The sequence below is a fragment of the Corythoichthys intestinalis genome, chromosome 5 (assembly GCF_030265065.1).
Source record: "Corythoichthys intestinalis isolate RoL2023-P3 chromosome 5, ASM3026506v1, whole genome shotgun sequence".
Taxonomy (NCBI): domain Eukaryota; kingdom Metazoa; phylum Chordata; class Actinopteri; order Syngnathiformes; family Syngnathidae; genus Corythoichthys; species Corythoichthys intestinalis.
The window spans coordinates 61673941-61692110 of NC_080399.1; the positions used below are offsets into that span (position 1 = coordinate 61673941).

At 43.1% G+C, this 18170-nt stretch overlaps 1 protein-coding gene across 2 annotated transcripts in view; it reads left to right on the forward strand.

Moving 5' to 3' along the window:
• Window positions 1-17163, forward strand: part of tat (tyrosine aminotransferase) — a 63624-nt gene extending 46461 nt beyond the window's left edge. Inside the window, exons 10-12 of one of the 2 annotated variants that reach the window (XR_009063195.1) lie at window positions 7567-7663; window positions 16780-16878; window positions 16972-17030. Coding sequence is in view for 1 of the 2 variants with exons in the window: in XM_057836162.1 (XP_057692145.1) it covers window positions 7567-7650; window positions 16780-16878; window positions 16972-17112 (324 nt within the window). In the remaining variant the exon portion in view is untranslated. Of the gene's footprint in view, window positions 1-7566; window positions 7664-16779; window positions 16879-16971 lie in introns of both variants that reach the window. The other variant, XM_057836162.1, reaches the window with a different exon arrangement.
• Window positions 17164-18170: the final 1007 nt, after the last annotated feature.

The window sequence follows — 18170 nt, forward strand, 5'->3', positions numbered from 1 at the left end:
TAATTCCCCCTTTCTCTGTCGGATCTAAAGACATAACATCATCTAAAACTGTTGTAGGAGGTTTATTTGGGAAAAGCGATATAATACTCTTAACGAAGCTTCTAAGTTGCAGATATCTAAAATGATGAGAGTTAGGAATATTAAATCTTTGGACTAGCTGTGCGAAAGAGGCAAAAATATCATCCACAAAAAGGTCATTTAAACGTGTAAGACCCAGGCTGGACCACAAATGAAAGGCTTTATCGACTGTTGAGGGGACCAAAAAATGATTCGATGCCACTGGGCTAAAAAGACAAGTACCAACTACACCATTTTTTTTCCTAAATTGAGATAGTATCCGAAGGGAGTGAGATAAAACTGGGTTATTTCCTGATACCCCAACTTTCAAGGGCAGTGGCGCACCACACAAGGCGGCTAATGAATTTGGGAGACATGCACAAGCTTCCATCTGCACCCAAGCGGGACCATTCTCCTTAAGATGGTAATATAACCAATATGCCATACAATTTAGATTTGCGGCCCAGTAATACAACTGAAAATTAGGAAGAGCCAAACCGCCGTCGCTTTTAGCCCCTTGCAGGAATTCTTTACGTAAACGTGGCTGTTTATTATTCCATATATAAGAAGAAATAATTGAATCCAATTTTTTAAAATATGAAACAGGAATGAAAATAGGCAAACATTGAAACAAGTATAAATATCTGGGCAATACCGTCATCTTGACAGCATTAACGCGTGCTGCTAGTGAGGTATGCAGCAGTGACCAATTAGCCAGGTCAGTCTTAGTCCTGACCAAAAGCCTGTCAAAATTATGCTCACGGAGTGCCTTATATTGCTTGGTTACCGATATTCCCAAGTAATTAAAGCTACTAGTATTCACTTTAAAAGGCAGGCTGACATCACCAATTTCAAATTTGTGAACATCTAAAGGCATCAATTCACTCTTATGGAGATTGAGCTTGTAACCTGAGAATCTGCCGAATCGTTGTAGCAGGTCAAGAGCAGGTGGAATCGAACTTTGTGAGTTAGATATGTAAAGGAGTAAGTCGTCAGCGTATAATGAAACTTTATGTTCTATGCCTCCTCTATTTATTCCTGTTATATATCGGTTAGATCTAATAGCAACTGCAAGAGGTTCAATGGCCAAAACAAAAAGCAGAGGGCTTAGAGGGCAACCTTGACGTGTCCCACGATATAAATTAAATGGCTCTGAAAGCTCATTATTAGTTAAAACCTTAGCCACAGGTCTGGAATATAATAATCTAATCCAAGATATAAATGTAGCCCCAAATCCAAACTGTTTTAACGTCTCGAACATATAGTTCCATTCCACCCTGTCAAAAGCCTTTTCGGCATCCATAGCTATAACACATTCAGAGGCAGACTGGCTAGGAGTGTAAATTATGTTAAATAACCGACGGATATTGAAAAAGGAACGTCTATGTTGAACAAAGCCCGTCTGATCATGGGTTATAATATTTGGTAAAACAGACTCCAAGCGATGCGCAAGTACTTTAGCTAGTATTTTGTAGTCTGTATTTAAAAGAGAAATAGGCCTGTAAGATCCAAGTTCCAATGGATCTTTATCTTTTTTCGCTAACAATGTAATGCAAGCTTGATTTAAAGTAGGTGGAAGGTAACCTGAGGAAAGGGACTCGCCATACACAGCCGTCAGAATGGGAGTCAACTGCCGAGCAAATTTTAAATAAAACCCACTGGGGAAACCATCTAAACCAGGCGCTTTCCCAATTTGGAGCCCGGCTATGGCATTCCCAACTTCTTGCTGAGTCACCGGCTTATCCAATTCTGAGACTATTTCGGGAGATATCTGTCGAGATTCCAAATCCTTAAAAAAACTTAGCATGGCCTCTGTGTCCCTGGGAGCCTCTGAAGTATATAATTCACTATAATAATCCTTAAAAGCTGTATTAATTCCCGGCTGATCCGTAATAATTTTACCATCCAACGTGATGCCGGTGATAGTGAATTTTGATTTAACACCCTTTAGTTGCCTAGCCAAAATTGAGCCCACTTTGTCCCCATGTTCATAAAAATTACTTCTACTCCTATTCAGCAGATTCTCCACAAAGTATGACGAAACACAGTCATATTCTGATTTGAGACGAAGTCGCTCTTTATACAGAGCAGGAGATGGAGATTGTGCATAAGTATTATCAAGGTCTGCTATTCTCCGGTCCAAGTCTAAAAGTTTTGCATTGGTTTTTCTCCTTTTGGCAGCCATATAAGAAATGGTTTGGCCCCGTAAATAGGCCTTGAGTGCCTCCCAAATTACTGAAAAAGAAACCTCAGGGGTGGTATTGATATCTAAAAACAGCGTAATCTGATCAGAAAGAAAATTTACAAAAACCTCATCTGCTAGTAAAAGTGAGTTAAACCTCCAATTCCTGCTGGTAGCACCTGCTTCCGGTAAATTCAACTTCAGCACAAGGGGTGCATGATCTGAAATAACTATAGTTTGGTATTCACAGGAGCGAACATTGGATATTAGTCTATTATCTGTAAAGAAATAGTCTATTCTGCTGTATGTATGATGTACATGTGAAAAAAAAGAATATTCCCTATCTTTTGGATGTAAAAAACGCCATATATCAGAAATGCCAAGTTCTAAAAAACAAGATTGAAGGTAAGAAGCTGATTTGGATGCAACCCTGCCAGGCTTATGTGACGACCTATCGAGCAAAGGATCCAAACAAAGGTTAAAGTCTCCACCCATTATAAGTAAATGGGAGTTGACATCAGGGAGCAATTGAATAAGTCGTACGAAAAACTGGGCGTCATCCAGATTTGGAGCATAGACACTAGCTAAAATTACCTTTAAATTATAAAGGCTACCCTGTACTATAATGTATCGGCCATTTGGGTCCGCTATGACTCCAGTGGGAGTAAAAAATATATTTTTATTTATCAATATGGCTGCCCCTCTTGCTTTAGCTTGAAAGGTCGAATGGAAGAGCTGCCTTACCCACTCACCTCTCAGACGGGAATGATCTGACCTTCGAAGATGGGTTTCTTGAAGAAAGGCGACTGCAGTCCTCATTCGTTTCAGGTGGACCAATACTTTCTTTCTCTTAACCGGGTGGTTAAGGCCTTTAACGTTCCAGCTTACCAGATCATGGTCGCTGTTCATGACGCTCCTCTGTGTAATGTTATATAGACAGTAGTCAGCATTAAACCCAAAAAATATAGTAACAGTTTGACAGCATTAATGACAAAGTGACAGCAAATGACAATATTGCTGTGAGTGAAACCCCAACCCCTTAACCCTCCTCGAACCCCTAAGGCGAAACTAGCTGTCAGAGTAAACAGCACACCTTCCCTAACTAACTCTAAAACTTCCAGATAGAGCTTAACTCTAATCCCTCACCCGCTAAAGTAATAGCATAATGATCCCCATGACTGTGAAAACCCCATATTGAAAACTTTATACTTTATAACAAAAGACCCCAAGTATGGGGGGGACAAAACAAACCCGAGTTTGCACCGAAACTAGCAGGTCCATCAACCTGCCCAAAAAATAAAATATAAATAAAATATCACTATTACTTCAGTATGAGCAGGTCCTTCATATAATTAACTGAATAAATAAATGCCAACGCTAGCAACAATCAGAATCGATATGCCACGTGTCTTCAGAAGGGAAAAAAGAAACAAACAAACAAACAAAACAACAGCACGTGGTAATAATGAAAAACAAAACAACAAAAACAACGTTGTGCAATTTAAACATGTAGCTAGCAAACTGGCAGCAATAAGCAATGGTCATAAACCAAAACTGTCACTAACATACATGAACAAAACTGAATAGAGTCAATGTGCAGCACCATCAAGCTTTTGGATGTAATTATTCGCTTCATCAACCGACCCGAACCAAACGCGGGTGCCGTCAGCCTGAACGATCCGAAGCCGAGCAGGGAAGAGCAGCGAGGGCCGAAGACCCTTCTCATATAGCGCAGCCATCACCGCGCCGTAGGGTTTCCTTTGGCTCACCACCTCCGGAGTATAATCCTCATACACTCTGAAAGCGTGCCCCTGGTACTCGAGCGAGCGTCTCTTCCGTGCCTCCCGGACCAGCAGCTCCTTATTCTGGTAGCGATGAAAACAAACCAGGACGGGCCTTGGCTTCCCGTTAGCTGGTTTGGAGGTTGGATTACGATGGGCTCGATCCAACTCCGGAGCTGTTGGGAAAATTCCGCCCCCCAGCAGATCCTTCAAAAGTTTGGAAAAGAACTTCGTCGGCTGCGGGCCTTCGATACCTTCAGGTAAACCCACAAGGCGAACATTGCAGCGACGATTTCTTCCCTCGATATCATTTAGTTTAGCCGATAGCCGCTTGTTATCGAGCCGAAGTGCGTCACATGTTGTCTCAACACGTTCCAATCGTTGGTGAAGGGACTCCGCATTCTCCTCTAAGGAGACCAACCTGTTGTCGTGATCACTAACAGTTTGTTGGAGCCCGTCAAGCTTCTCACTGAGTTCGGCAAATGAAGACTTTAAGTCCTCTAAGAGAGTCGACCGGTGTTCGGCTAATATGGCTACTAGCATCGACTCGCTAACCGGCGTGGTATCTGCGTCGGGCTTTCCGACCAATTTAGTCTGCTTTGGCGGCATCGTTCCACTCCAAGCAACAAAACAGCAGGGCACAAGTCAAAAGTTAAGTTTTAGCAATCATCAGGCAGGTGGGGAATAAAGTTCGATGTATTTGCGGGAGAGCGAGGCAAACACGTCTCTACTCCATGCCTGCCCGGAAGTCTGGTATTATACTTGTATCGCGCTTTTCCGCTCAAAGCGCTTTACACTACATTGCCATCTACCTACTGGTGACGCAGCACCAGGAGCAATGTGGGGTTCAGTATCTTGCTCAAGGATACTTAGGCGAGTTCTCAGCCTCAACCTCTGGGTTGGGGGACAACTACTCTATCACTGAGCCACACCACCTGTCACACATATCACAGAGCTTTTATTACAGATCATTTAACAGTTTATATAATAGATAGCGATTTGTATACTACAGGAACCCCCCCCCCCAAAAAAAACGTACTTGGAATTGGTGTCTCATCACTGCTGAGATTCTTGTGCCCAGCACACACTTTTTCTATAAAAAATCAAGTAAAATGTAGGAAAGAGAAATGAGAGACGTCTTGAATAGACCACCAGGTCGAAACTTGTAGGTGTCTCTCTTTTCTCTTTTGTACTTCTCTGCTCGACTCTCTGTATATAAACCAATATTTTGTGGGCGCCGGGCAAGAGAATTTCTTGTGTTTTGTTTGTGACACCTCGACCACGCCAACAACCCATTCTCTGCTATGCAATTACTTGCTTCAACCGAACAACCGAGAAAAAAAATAAATAAATAAGAAATTGGTGCTGAATGACTAAGAAAAAATGTTTGAACGAAATGTGAAGATTATGACTGGACTGATACACAATATGCTGTTTGTGCGTCCCGGGCTGATGGGGGACGGGTTTCGATAAGCATCTGCTTTTCCCGTCTTTCCTTGTCTGTCTTCGTCTTTCCTTCGGGTAAAATTCCACACTCTGAAACTGTCAATGATTCAACCGAACTGTTTTAAATGACACAACTTGCATAAAAACTCTCAATCCGTCCTCATAGCTTCTGCTATGGAGTTCTATGTGTAATATTCTGATTGAATGTTTTCAGAGGCACCCTGAACGCAATGGCAACATTTCTCAAACATCACTCTCCTGCTCTGTCACTAGAGCAATTGGGGAAAATCCTTAAACAGAAAATCCTGTAAAAATATTGGAGTAGAGAGATGGAAACAATGACATTTTCCTGCTCTCTTCATCACATTTTCCTCGCTCTGAATAATTTCTCCTCAATGGGCTGAATTTTGAATCAGATGAACTCGTGACCCTGCCGACGTCATCCTCCAGCCTGGGAAGCTAGAGCGCTACAACGACAGGCAGGACTAAACGGCAGATTAAAGGACTAATATCTCATCATCTGAGCTTTACCAAATTGTTGTATACAGTCAAATCATCTTATGATAATAATTATCATAATAATGCTATTTAAGACTTTCTTATGCTGTCACAGGCTCTTTAATGTTGCTAATCAATTTGAATGTATTATGATTATTTATTGATTTTATTCAATTTTATTTTCAGTCTGAAACAGTCAAAAAATGTACCTTGAGTGTATGTTTACAGTTTGGATGTGACCTCTTTAAGATTTTTCTGTTACAAACAAAACAACGTTAATAAAGTTATTATTGTAAGTATATTAATTTTTCTTTCATGTTAACAAGGACACAATGTTATGCAGAGGTGTACATAACATAATTTTTTAGACAAATGATACTATTTACAGTGGCAGCAGAGACTGGGGGGAGTGCGAAACGTGTACATCTTCCTGCGGGGGCATAATATATAGTATAAAAATATAGTATATAAAAATAAAAGGGTGTGACTCAAAAGCGCAGCAATAAGGAGTCAGAGATGACAAGGAGCCCGAGGGCGTGTTTATTAAACGAAGCAAAAAAGGAAATTGGTGGGAAGTGGTGGCACCGCAGATCCCTCGACAGAGGATTGGAGTTGCTGTGAAACAAAGGGAGATATAAGTCACAAAGTTGGTCAATTGAGTGGCCTGGACCGGACCATATGTGGTTAGGCGTCAAATGATGTGCAAATATAGTGGCGGGCAGTTGATTGCGAAGTGGAGGCAGGTGTGAAGAGAGACTCTGCTGTGCACACCTGTCACTAGTGAGGAGGGGGGAGGAGGATGTGAAGGTGAAGATGAGCGAGCCGTAACATAAATAGCAAACTGGATGTGTGAATAGGTTAGTATTAAAAGTAAAATAATTATGTGATGATGATTGAAGTAAAACAATAAATTTATGTCGATTCAAGCGGGATTCCAACCTGGGCGAAATTATTATTTTTTAATTAAAAATTGCAGAGTCATGACATGTAATGACTGTGACATTTTAAAGTTTGAATGGTGTTAATCAGATGGAAAATGGATGGAGTAGTAGACTGTGCGTACTGACGTGGTCATCTTTATCAAGAAAGCAGAAGAAAGAAGAAGCATACACTTTTCAACATGCGTGTACTTATATATATCTGCTAGTTGTAGATGTTATACCATGATCACAATTAAGAGAGTTTACTATTTCAAAATAAAGAAGTAGAATCATGCATTTAATATTAAGAATTTGATCTTTTGTTGGGGATCCACTGAAATCCCTAGGGGCCCACCGTCAGCGGTGTTGATTTGTGTTAGTTCACATCTTGTTTTAGGTTGGGTTCCTTCTGTTACTCTGGCTAGACCAGGGGTGCCCAAGTCCAGTCCTTGAGATCACCTACCCAGCTTATTTTTTGGAGTTGAGCCATGTGTGGCTCCCACCGTGACACCCACTAAAATGACTCCAATCTGGACATTGTACTATTAAACCACATTAAAGACCTATTAACATCATGAAACTAGTTTAGAAATTGATGAATGCCAAAAATTGAAATCTATTTTAGAAGTCACATTCTAGTATTGCACTTCATCCTTATGACATGTTTCTTTTTCTTCCACAGTCCAATGCTGAGATTTGCTTTAATGAGCTGTCCACTGTGCCTGGCTTGAAACCCATCATGCCCTCAGGAGCCATGTACTTGATGGTCAGTATCACAAGTGGGTATGAATGAATAAGGCTTTGAACAGTAAAGCTCCACTTAATAATATGATGTATTACATTGTGCCACGATTCTTTCTTGCCAGAGATTGTTGTTAGAATGATGGTACATACTGTTTATAGAACTGTACGGAAGTTTTAGGTCACAATATGTGGATTTTAATAATGACTCTTTTTAACCAGTCCAACTAATTGAACATAGGATGTTTACCGAACTGAATATAGTACGAATGTTCACAAAACTATGCACTGCAAATTTATAACATCTTAATGAGACTGTTTTTCTTAAATCTAGTCAAATAATTTTCTCCATGTTATTTTGAGTGTTAAAGACTTGTTAACAGACGAATGCGTTAAATTATTCCACTTACTTTAAATAAATATTGCTATTTGTTCTTATTAAGCCCATAAATCTAAAAGTTGATCATTTTTCACCTAAATCAAGAAAACAATTGCTGTCAAATAAAGAAAAGAGGTGTCCCAATTGTATATTTTTGCACCCAAGTCACAGGACTTTGACAATCTACCGATACCGAGTCCTGATCCGATACCGAAAAAAGAAGTTTTTGTTAAAAGAAAAAGTAAAACAAACATGTAACTGTCCCACCGTGCTGCCTTCATAATATATATATTTTTTTAACAAGGATAACATAGAAAATGCTTTTCTTTATCACATGCTTCATTGAGTGAGTCCACTCGAATCCACTCATGCTCTAATGCTCACGCTGCTGAGAACAGCCTCTCACTTACACAATGGGTTGCAACAGCACACTTATGCAAGTTATTGATGATTGACACATTTGCGCCTTTGATCGGAGAGCTACCGAGCTTCTGTGGCCAGATCAAATCTACAAACCTGTCAATCATCGTTAGCTTTAAGTACCAAACGCAAGCAGGACAGTTTGGCAGAAGGAAGGGAGAGAGGCTGTGGTGCTGTACGAGCATGAAGCAGAAAAACAGTCATATGTTTTTAATTAAAAATCTGATCCTTTTCAACCGATTTCGATCCTCTAAAAAAATGGCGCGATCGGCCCGATTTCCGATCAGGTGATCGGATCGGGACATCCCTAGTTTTTGCAGTGTAGAAGAAAGGAGCAACTAATTGCATTCCAGTGATGCATTTTCAATGTGGGCCGTCATGAAGCAAACAAAACACATGTGCACACATACCAAATTTTCACTGTACGGAGCTTCATTCCAAAGACCAATTAAAGTACCGTATTTTCCGCACTATTAGGCGCACATAAAAGCCTTCCATTTTCACAAAAGCAGACTGTGCGCGTCATGATCTGATGCGCCACAAACATGAATCAATATTGGTTAATCATGGCATGACATTCCCTTTAGCACAACACCATCTAGTGAATGTATAACGCCAACTACGACTACTGCGCCGTATAAATGCAGTGCACCCTATAGGCAAGTTTCCTGATGGGCGGTGCTATCTATGAAAATTTCTACTCCGAACCTCCGGTCTAGACAAACCATCATGAGTTGGGGTTCAAGTTAGTAGTGTGTTAACGAAGTCAAAATCAAACCAAAGGAACCCACTTATTTTCCAAAAATGGATTTAGCACAACATAAATAAGGGACTTTCTGTGCAGTGCGTGATTGTGTGAACTCCTGGAACCGACCAGCTACAAAGCACCACCGTGGATGTACGCCGCCTTCCAGCCGAAACCAGCAGACAATATTTCAACAATGTGGATCGCTCCTCTAAACTTAAAGGCTCCACCCTAAAAGAATATATGTTTGTTCTTATCACTTCGTTGATAAGAAACCCACCGAAGAAAACCCTTTCACAGAATTTTGGTTGTGTTGTTGTTGTAGCAGCAGCAGCAGCAGCAGCAGTAGTTGTAGTAAAAAATGATTCAACTTCATACAGTAATTACAATCATCATCGTGATATCAATAGCAAAGGCAACAAGTCGTTTCATGCGCTAGATTTAAGGTTTCGTATTTTTGGAGAACATACCTTCCACAACACAGCGGCAGCATGACTATACGAACGCCCGGGACCCTTGATACATGTACAGCTTGCAGTTTCGGCATCTCCCTCCTTTGTTACCAGCACTCATGCTCTGTAGTAGGGAGCATTGTGGCGCTGGCTTGGTTCCACATCCCCCTTCATGATGACAAAACTCCCATTTTCGTGTATGAGGACACATCCAACACTGTTGCTGTGCAGGTACGGTGTGGAATGCCTCGGAGCTTTTTAGGTTCCTGATGGCGTTTCCATCCACTGCCATAGAGTCAACAAAATAGGATAATATTTCACTTGTGGTCACCCTCGGCAATTTCTTTATGTTGTCTTCCATGTCAAGATGGCAGAAGGATGCAGTATGTCCAAATAGTGTTTTTTCAGGGGTTTTAGTGAGCAATACCACTCCATCGCCATTGCTGTCAATTTAAAATAACGTGAAAATGGAAATCGCCAACAGAAAGCAGGAAGTATAGCGGAAGTACCTCGGAAACTTCTATTTATATATGAATCTATATATATATCTATATATGAAAACCATTTTAAAATAGGCCATTCATTAAAGGTGCGCCTTATACTTATATATGCGGTCCTGCACTCAATATATGAAGGCTAATTGCATTGTGGTGCCCCACTGGATGCGTTATTAATGATAAAAGTACCAACTTAAAGGTTTTCCAAATAAACATTCTGTACAAGGTAAGAGAACAACTTCACCTGAAGTGATGGAAAAAGTGCCTACATTGCACCACTATGTTAATTGTTGAAATAGTGCAAACATTAGTTTTTAGGATCAAGTGCAAAGTGCCAATAAAACACTTATTCTGTCCTCAATGTGTGTCTGGGTACACAAATCAACAGATAACGAACAAATAAAGCTGGGGTCGGCAACCTACATCGCTGGCCAAAAGTAATGGCGCACCTGCAATTCTATCAGATAATCCTCAATTTCTCCCAGAAAATGATTGCAATTACAAATGCTTTGGTAGTAATATCTTCATTTATTTTGCTTGCAATGAAAAAACGAAAAGAGAATGAAAAAAAAAAATTAAATCATTATCATTTTACACAAAATTGGGCCAGACAAAAGTATCAGCACCATCACTCAACCTAATACTTGGTAGCACAACCTTTAGACAAAAATAACTGGGAACAACCGCTTCCAGTATCCATCAATGAGTTTCTTACAATGCTCTGCTCGAATTTCAGACCATTCTTCTTTGGCCAACTGCTCCAGGTCTCTGAGATTTGAAGTGCGCCATTTTAAGATCTCTCCACAGGCGTTCCATGGGATTCAGGCCTGGATTCATTGCTGGCCACCTTATAAGTCTCCAGTTCTTTCTCTCAAACCATTTTCTAGTACTTTTTATAAGTGTGTTTTGGGTCATTGTCCTGTTGGAAGACCCATCGCCTCTGAGGGAGACCCAGCTTTCTCAAACTGGGCTCTACATTATGCTGCAAAATGTATTGGTAGTCTTCAGACTTCATGATGCCAAGCACTAGGTCAGGCAGTCCAGTGTCAGAGGCAGCAAACCAACCCCAAAACATCAGGGAACCTCTGCCATGTTTGACTGTGGGGACCATGTCCTTTCCTTTAAAGGCCTAATTCTTTCCCTGTAAGCTCTACGTTGATGCCTTTTCACAAAAAGCTCTACTTTTGTCTCATCTGACCAGAGAACATTCTTCCAGAACGTTTTTGGCAAACTCCAGCCTGGCATTTTTATGTCTCTGGGTCAGAAGTGGGGTGTTCCTCGGTATCCAACCATAGAGTCCCTTTTCATTCAGATGCCGACGGATAGTACGGGTTGACAGTGTTGTACCCTCGGACTGCGGGACAGCTTGAACTTGAATGTTAGTCGAGGTTCCTAATCCACCCTCCGCACAATCTTTCGTTAAAATCTCTCGACAATTTTACTTTTCCGTCCACATCTAGGGAGGTTAGCCACAGTGCCATGGGCTTTACACTTACTGATGACACTGCGCATGTTAGACACAGGAACCTTCAGGTCTTTGGAGATGGACTTGTAACCTTGACATTCCCCATGCTTCCTCACAATTTTGCTTCTCAAGTCCACAGACAGTTCTTTGGTCTTCTTTCTTTTCTCCATGCCCAATGTGGTACACATAAGGACACAGCACAGAGCTTGAGTCAACTTTAATCCATCTTAACTGGCTGCAAGTGTAATTTAGTCATTGCTATCACCTGTTATATGCCACAGCTAAGTAACGGGTGCTGGTAATTACACAAACTGGAGAAGCGTCACATGATTTTTCAAAGGGTGCCAATACTTTTGTCCGACCGATTTTTTTAGTTTTGTTTAAAATTATATTGATTTTTTCCCCCATTCTCTTTTGTGTTCATTGCAAGCAAAATAAATGATATTAAATGATGATAAATGATAATAAATGTTATTATGATAAGATATTTGTAATTGCAATCATTTTCTGGAAGAAATTGAGCATTATTTGACAGAATTGCAGGGGTGCCAATACTTTCGGCCAACAGTGTACATACATACACATAGACACACACAGTATGGCTCTTGTGGAGTCACATTTTAAAATATGTTGGGTTTTGGCTCTCTCTGTATAAAAGGTTCCCAACCCATGCTCTAAAGAGAGGTCATAAGCTGGAGTAAAGTTGAATTGGCTTTACTGTGGTCATATTTCTCTTGACAAGAACGCTGATACTATTTTGTAAAACTAAAAGGATAAGCGGCATGGAAAATGAATGAATGAATAAAAACAACAAAACATTGTGTCATTGATATGAATTAAATTCACAAATAAAGCAAAGTATAGACCATGTATCAATTTGAGTAGCAATGGTAGTACAACAAAAATACAAAGAAAAGAAGTAATGTAACCATATTTTACTACAAATGCAAACAAAACGAAATATACACATCGCCAATATATTACACAAGGCTCATGAATATAAAAGAAAGGAAGAATAAGAAGAAATGTTACTCAAGTAAGAGTAGCGTTACTTCAAAACAATATTACTCAAGTAAAAGTAGTTGTCCAAAATATGTACTACTCAAGTCCATCCATTCATTATCTTCCGCTTAGTCCGGGGTCGGGTCGCGTGGGCAGCAGCTTTAGCAGGGAAGCCCAGACTTCCCTCTCCCCAGCCACTTCAGCCAGCTCCTCTGGCGGGATTCCAAGGCGTTCCCAGGCCAGCCGAGCGACATAGCCTCTCCAGCATGTCCTGGGTCGACCCCAGGGCCTCCCGCCGCTGGGACATGCCCGGAACACCTCTCCAAGGGAGGCGGCCAGGAGGCATCCGAACCAGATGCCCGAGCCACCTCAACTGGCTCCTCTCAACGCGGAGGAGTAGCGGCTTGACACCAAGCCTCTCCCGGATGACCGAGCTTCTCACCCTATCTCTAAGGGAGAGCCTGGCCACCCTGCGGAGGAAACTCATTTCGGCCGCTTGTATCCGGGATCTTGTTCTTTCGGTCACGACCCACAGCTCGTGACCATAGGTAAGGGTAGGAACGTAGATCGACCGGTAAATCGAGAGCTTCGCCTTTTGGCTCAGCTCCTTCTTCACCACAACGGACCGGTACAGAGTCCGCATCACTGCAGACACTGCACCGATCCGCCTGTCAATCTCCCGCTCCCTCCTACCCTCACTCGTGAACAAGACCCCAAGATACTTGAACTCCTCCACTTGGGGCAGGATCTCATCCCCGACCTGGAGAGGCCATGCCACCCTTTTCCGGCTGAGGACCATGGTCTCAGATTTGGAAGTGCTGATCTTCGTTCCAACCGCTTCACACTCGGCTGCGAACCGCCCCAGTGAGAGTTGGAGGTCACAGCTTGATGAAGCCAACAGCACAACATCATCTGCAAAAAGCAGAGATGCAATGCTGAGGCCACCAAACCGGACACCCTCAACGCTTCGGCTGCGCCTAGAAATTCTGTCCATAAAAATTATGAACAGAATCGGTTACAAAGGGCAGCCTTGGCGGAGTTCAATCCTTATGAATTCGACTTACTGCCGGCAATGTGGACCAGACTCTGACACCGGTCATACAGGGACCGAGCAGCCCTTACAAAGGGGCTCGGTACCCCGTACTCCCGGAGCACCCCCATAGGACTCCCCTAGGCACACAGTCGAATGCCTTCTCCAAATCCACAAAACACATGTAGACTGGTTGGGCGAACTCCCATGTACCCTCGAGGACCCTGCCGAGGGTGTAGAGCTGGTCCACTGTTCCACGGCCGGGACGAAAACCACACTGCTCCTCCTGAATCCGAGATTTGACTTCCCGATGGACCCTCCTCTCCAGCACCCCTGAATAGACTTTACCGGGGAGGCTGAGGAGTGTGATCCCTCTATAATTGGAACACACCCTCCGGTCCCCCTTTAGGGGGACCACCACCCCGGTCTGCCAATCCAGAGGCACTGTCCCCAATGTCCACGCGATGTTGAAGAGGCGTGTCAGCCATGACAGCCCCACAACATCCAGAGCCTTTAGGAACTCCGGGTGGATCTCATCGACCCCCGGGGCCTTGCCACCGAGGAGCTTTCCAACAACCTCAGTGACTTCAACCCCAGAGATTGGAGAGCCCACCTCGGAGTCCTCAGACTCTGCTCCCTCCGAGGGAGGCGTGTCGGTGGAATTGAGGAGGTCTTCGGAGTATTCTCCCTACTGACTCACGACGTCAGCTGAGGTCAGCAGTACCCCATCTTCACTATACACACTGTTAATGGTGCACTGCTTTCCTTTTCTCAGACGACGGATGGTGGACCAGAATTTCCTCGAAGCCGTCCGGAAGTCGTTTTCCATGGCCTCGCCAAACTCCTCCCATGTCCGAGTTTTTGCCTCGGCGACAGCCGAAGCTGCATTCCGGTTGGCCAGCCGGTACCTGTCAGCTGCCTCCAGAGTCCCACAGGCAAAAAAGGCCCAATAGGCCTCCTTCTTCAGCTTGACGGCATCCCTTACCGCTGGTGTCCACCAGCGGGTTCGGGGAGTGCCGCCACGACAGGCACCAACTACCTTACGGTTACAGCTCCGATCGGCTGCCTCAACAATGGAGGTGCGGAACATGGCCCACTCGGACTCAATGTCCCCCACGTCCCCCGGGACAAGGGAGAAGTTCTGCTGGAGGTGGGTGTTAAAGCTCTTTCTGACAGGGGATTCTGCCAGCCGTTCCCAGCAGACCCTCATAATATGTTTGGGCCTGCCAGGTCTGGCCAGCATCTTCCCCCGCCATCGGCGCCAACTCACCAACAGGTGGTGATCAGTTGACAGCTCCGCCCCTCTCTTCACCCGAGTGTCCAAAACATGCGGCCGCAAGTCCTATGAAATGATTGCAAAGTCGATCATCAAACTGCGGCCTAGGGTGTCCTGGTGCCAAGTGCACATATGGACACCCTTATGTTTGAACATGGTGTTTGTTATGGACAAACCGTGACGAGCACAGAAGTCCAATAACAAAACACCACTCGGGTTCTGATCGGGTGGGCCGTTCCTCCCAATCACGCTCCTCCAGGTCTCACTGTCGCTGCCCACGTGAGCGTTGAAGTCCCCCAGGAGAACGAGGGAGTCCCCAGAGGGGGCACTCTCTAGCACACCCTCCAAGGACTCCAAAAAGGGTGGGTATTCTGAACTGCTGTTCGGTGCATAAGCGCAAACAACAGTTAGAACCCGTCCCCCCACCCGAAGGCGGAGGGAGGCTACCCTCTCGTCTACCGGGGTAAACCCCAACGTACAGGCGCTGAGCCGGGGGGGCAATAAGTATGCCCACACCTGCTCGGCGCCTCTCACCGTGGGCAAGTCCAGAGTGGAAGAGAGTCCAACCCCTCTCGAGAGGATTGGTACCAGAATCCAAGCTGTGTGTGGAGGAGTGTCCGACTATATCTAGTCGGAACTTCTCTGCCTCACAGACCAGCTCGGGCTCCTTCCCTGCCAGAGAGGTGACATTCCATGTCCCAAGAGTTAACTTCTGCAGCTGGGGGTCGGACCGCCAAGGCCCCCGCCTTTGGCTGCCGCCCAACTCCCTACGCACCGGAACCCTTTGGCCCGTCCCACAGGTGGTGAGCCCATGGGAAGGGGAACCCACGTTGCCTTTCCGGGCTGTGCCCGGCCAGGCCCCATGGGGACAGGCCCGGCCACCAGACGCTTGCCTTCGAGCCCCACCTCCAGGCCTGGCTCCAGAGGGGGGCCCCGGTAACCCGCGTCCGGGCAAGGGAAACTTGAGTTCATTAGTTTTACTCATCATAGGGGTCCTTTTGAGCCATGCTTTGTCTGGCCCCTCACCTTGGACCTGTTTGCCATGGGTGACCCTGCCAGGGGCTTAAAGCCCCAGACAACATAGCTCCTAGGATCATTGGGACACGCAAACGCCTCCACCACGATAAGGTGATGACTCACGAAGGGGGTGTACTCTAATGCAAGTAAAAAGTATTTGTTGAAAAGAATACTCAAGTAATGAGTAACATTGTAACTGCCTAAGGTGTGTGTGTGTTTTTTTTTTTTTTTTTTTTTAAAAACAATGGTATTTTTATTAAGTTATTTATATGAACTGTTATTATTATACTGTACAATAACCCATTACATAACCACATTAAGACATAGAAGTACAAAAAAAAAAAAAAAAAATCATTGAATTCCGGCGAGATAAAAACAAATACAGAAATGAAGCATCATTCATCCAAAGAGCATGAGTGCCTTGTGTGGAGAAAATAATTCCAGGTTTGAATAGCTGAGTATCTGTAGTTCCTTCATAGTTCCTATTAGGAAATTCAATTCAATTCAATCTTATTTGTATAGCTCTATACGGTATCACAACAAGGTTGTCTCAGAGGGCTTTACAGAGTCAATTTGATACACAATCAGATACAGTAGATGAATGAGATGAGTTCATGTCCTGGGCAAATTGAAAGGATCATACTGTATCTCTGGTTTTCCAGTAAAAGTAAAAAAAATTCGTATAGTATAACTATTCTTAGAAGAACCTTTTTTTACTTTACAGTTACTCAAGTAAATGTAACGCGCTACCGCCAACCACTGCACACTAGAGGGTTTATTTTTATTTTCAATTTATTATTCAAGATTGTTGTATGTAAATGACGGTGTCGCCCATCTAGAATAAAATGTTGTTTTGTGTGTGCCTTGTCAGGTGGGAATTGACATGGACGACTTCCCAGATTTTCAAAATGACGTTGACTTTACTGAAAGGCTGGTGACCGAGCAGTCGGTTTTCTGTCTGCCAGCCACGGTAGGTTCTGACCTTTTAACATTTTTTATTATCTGTAATAAAAATATCCCAAAACCAGCAGCAGTGTGTCATCCGTAGTCTCTCTTATCACAGGCTTTTGAGTATCCAAACTTCTTCCGCATTGTGGTGACTGTTCCAGAACACATGATGGTGGATGCATGTGGTCGGATCAGGGAGTTCTGCCAGCGTCACTATCGGCCAGGCGACCAAGACAATCAAGACTTGGATCAGTGATGCAAAAGAGTGAGACTTATGTGAAAATTAAATTATATGTCACATACTGAACTGGTCCTTTGTCTTTTGAATATTCAGCCCTTATATTTATATGATGTAAGCACCTGATGTTAAGCTCTTGTTGTGTTTTTTTTTTTTTTTTTATCTTTGTCTCGTAATACTTCTATAGCCAGTTGATCTTTAATTGCAGACCTGCATATGGCAGTACGCCCCTTTACTCTGAGAGCAGCCATATGTAAGAATTGCACTTCAGTTATTCCCTTATTCAGTTAGCCCTAATATTTATCTAATATATTCAAAGCAATGATTTTTTTTTGGGGGGGGGGGGGGGGGGGGGGGCTAACACGGATAAGCCTATCAGCCAATATTTAGCTCAGTAATCAGTAGGCTACTTAAACAAACGCTGCTACAAGCAGTCTCAATTATCAATGTCGTCTATCTATAAAAAAAAAAAAAATCAACTTGTTAAGAATCTCAAATGAGTTGTGAAAAAATCAGAAATAAGACAAGGCTATGGCTTGGAGATGCTTTCAATCAATGGAGACAGCTGAAAACGAAGGTATATTTGACCACAGATGCCAATTTTCCAACATTTCTTTTCGACTTTTCCTATATTACTTGTACATGTATAGTAAACTGACATTAGGAATATTCAATTGTCAGTCAATTAACTAGGGTAAGAGAGCATTTGAGTTTAAAAGTTTAGCATTTAATTTTTAGTATGTTGTAGACTACACAATATATGTTCATATGATCATTGCTAATGTTTGTGTGTCGTTTGTTAGCATGTCTTTCCTATTAAAATGCAACATAAGTATGATAACACAGGTGGATTCTACATTGCCAGGTGTCCCAAAGGTTGTGCTCTTAAATATTTTGATCCTGGTCCAATCTTACATATGGCTCCTGACTTTCACGTGATGTAAAGCACTTTGAATGATGTTGTATTGAATTGTGCTATACAAATAAAATTGCCCTGCCTAACAACATGAGAACTGAAATTTTCCCTTTTTGAAACCAGGATAGAAAACAGGATAGAGAAACATTTAACGTAAGTG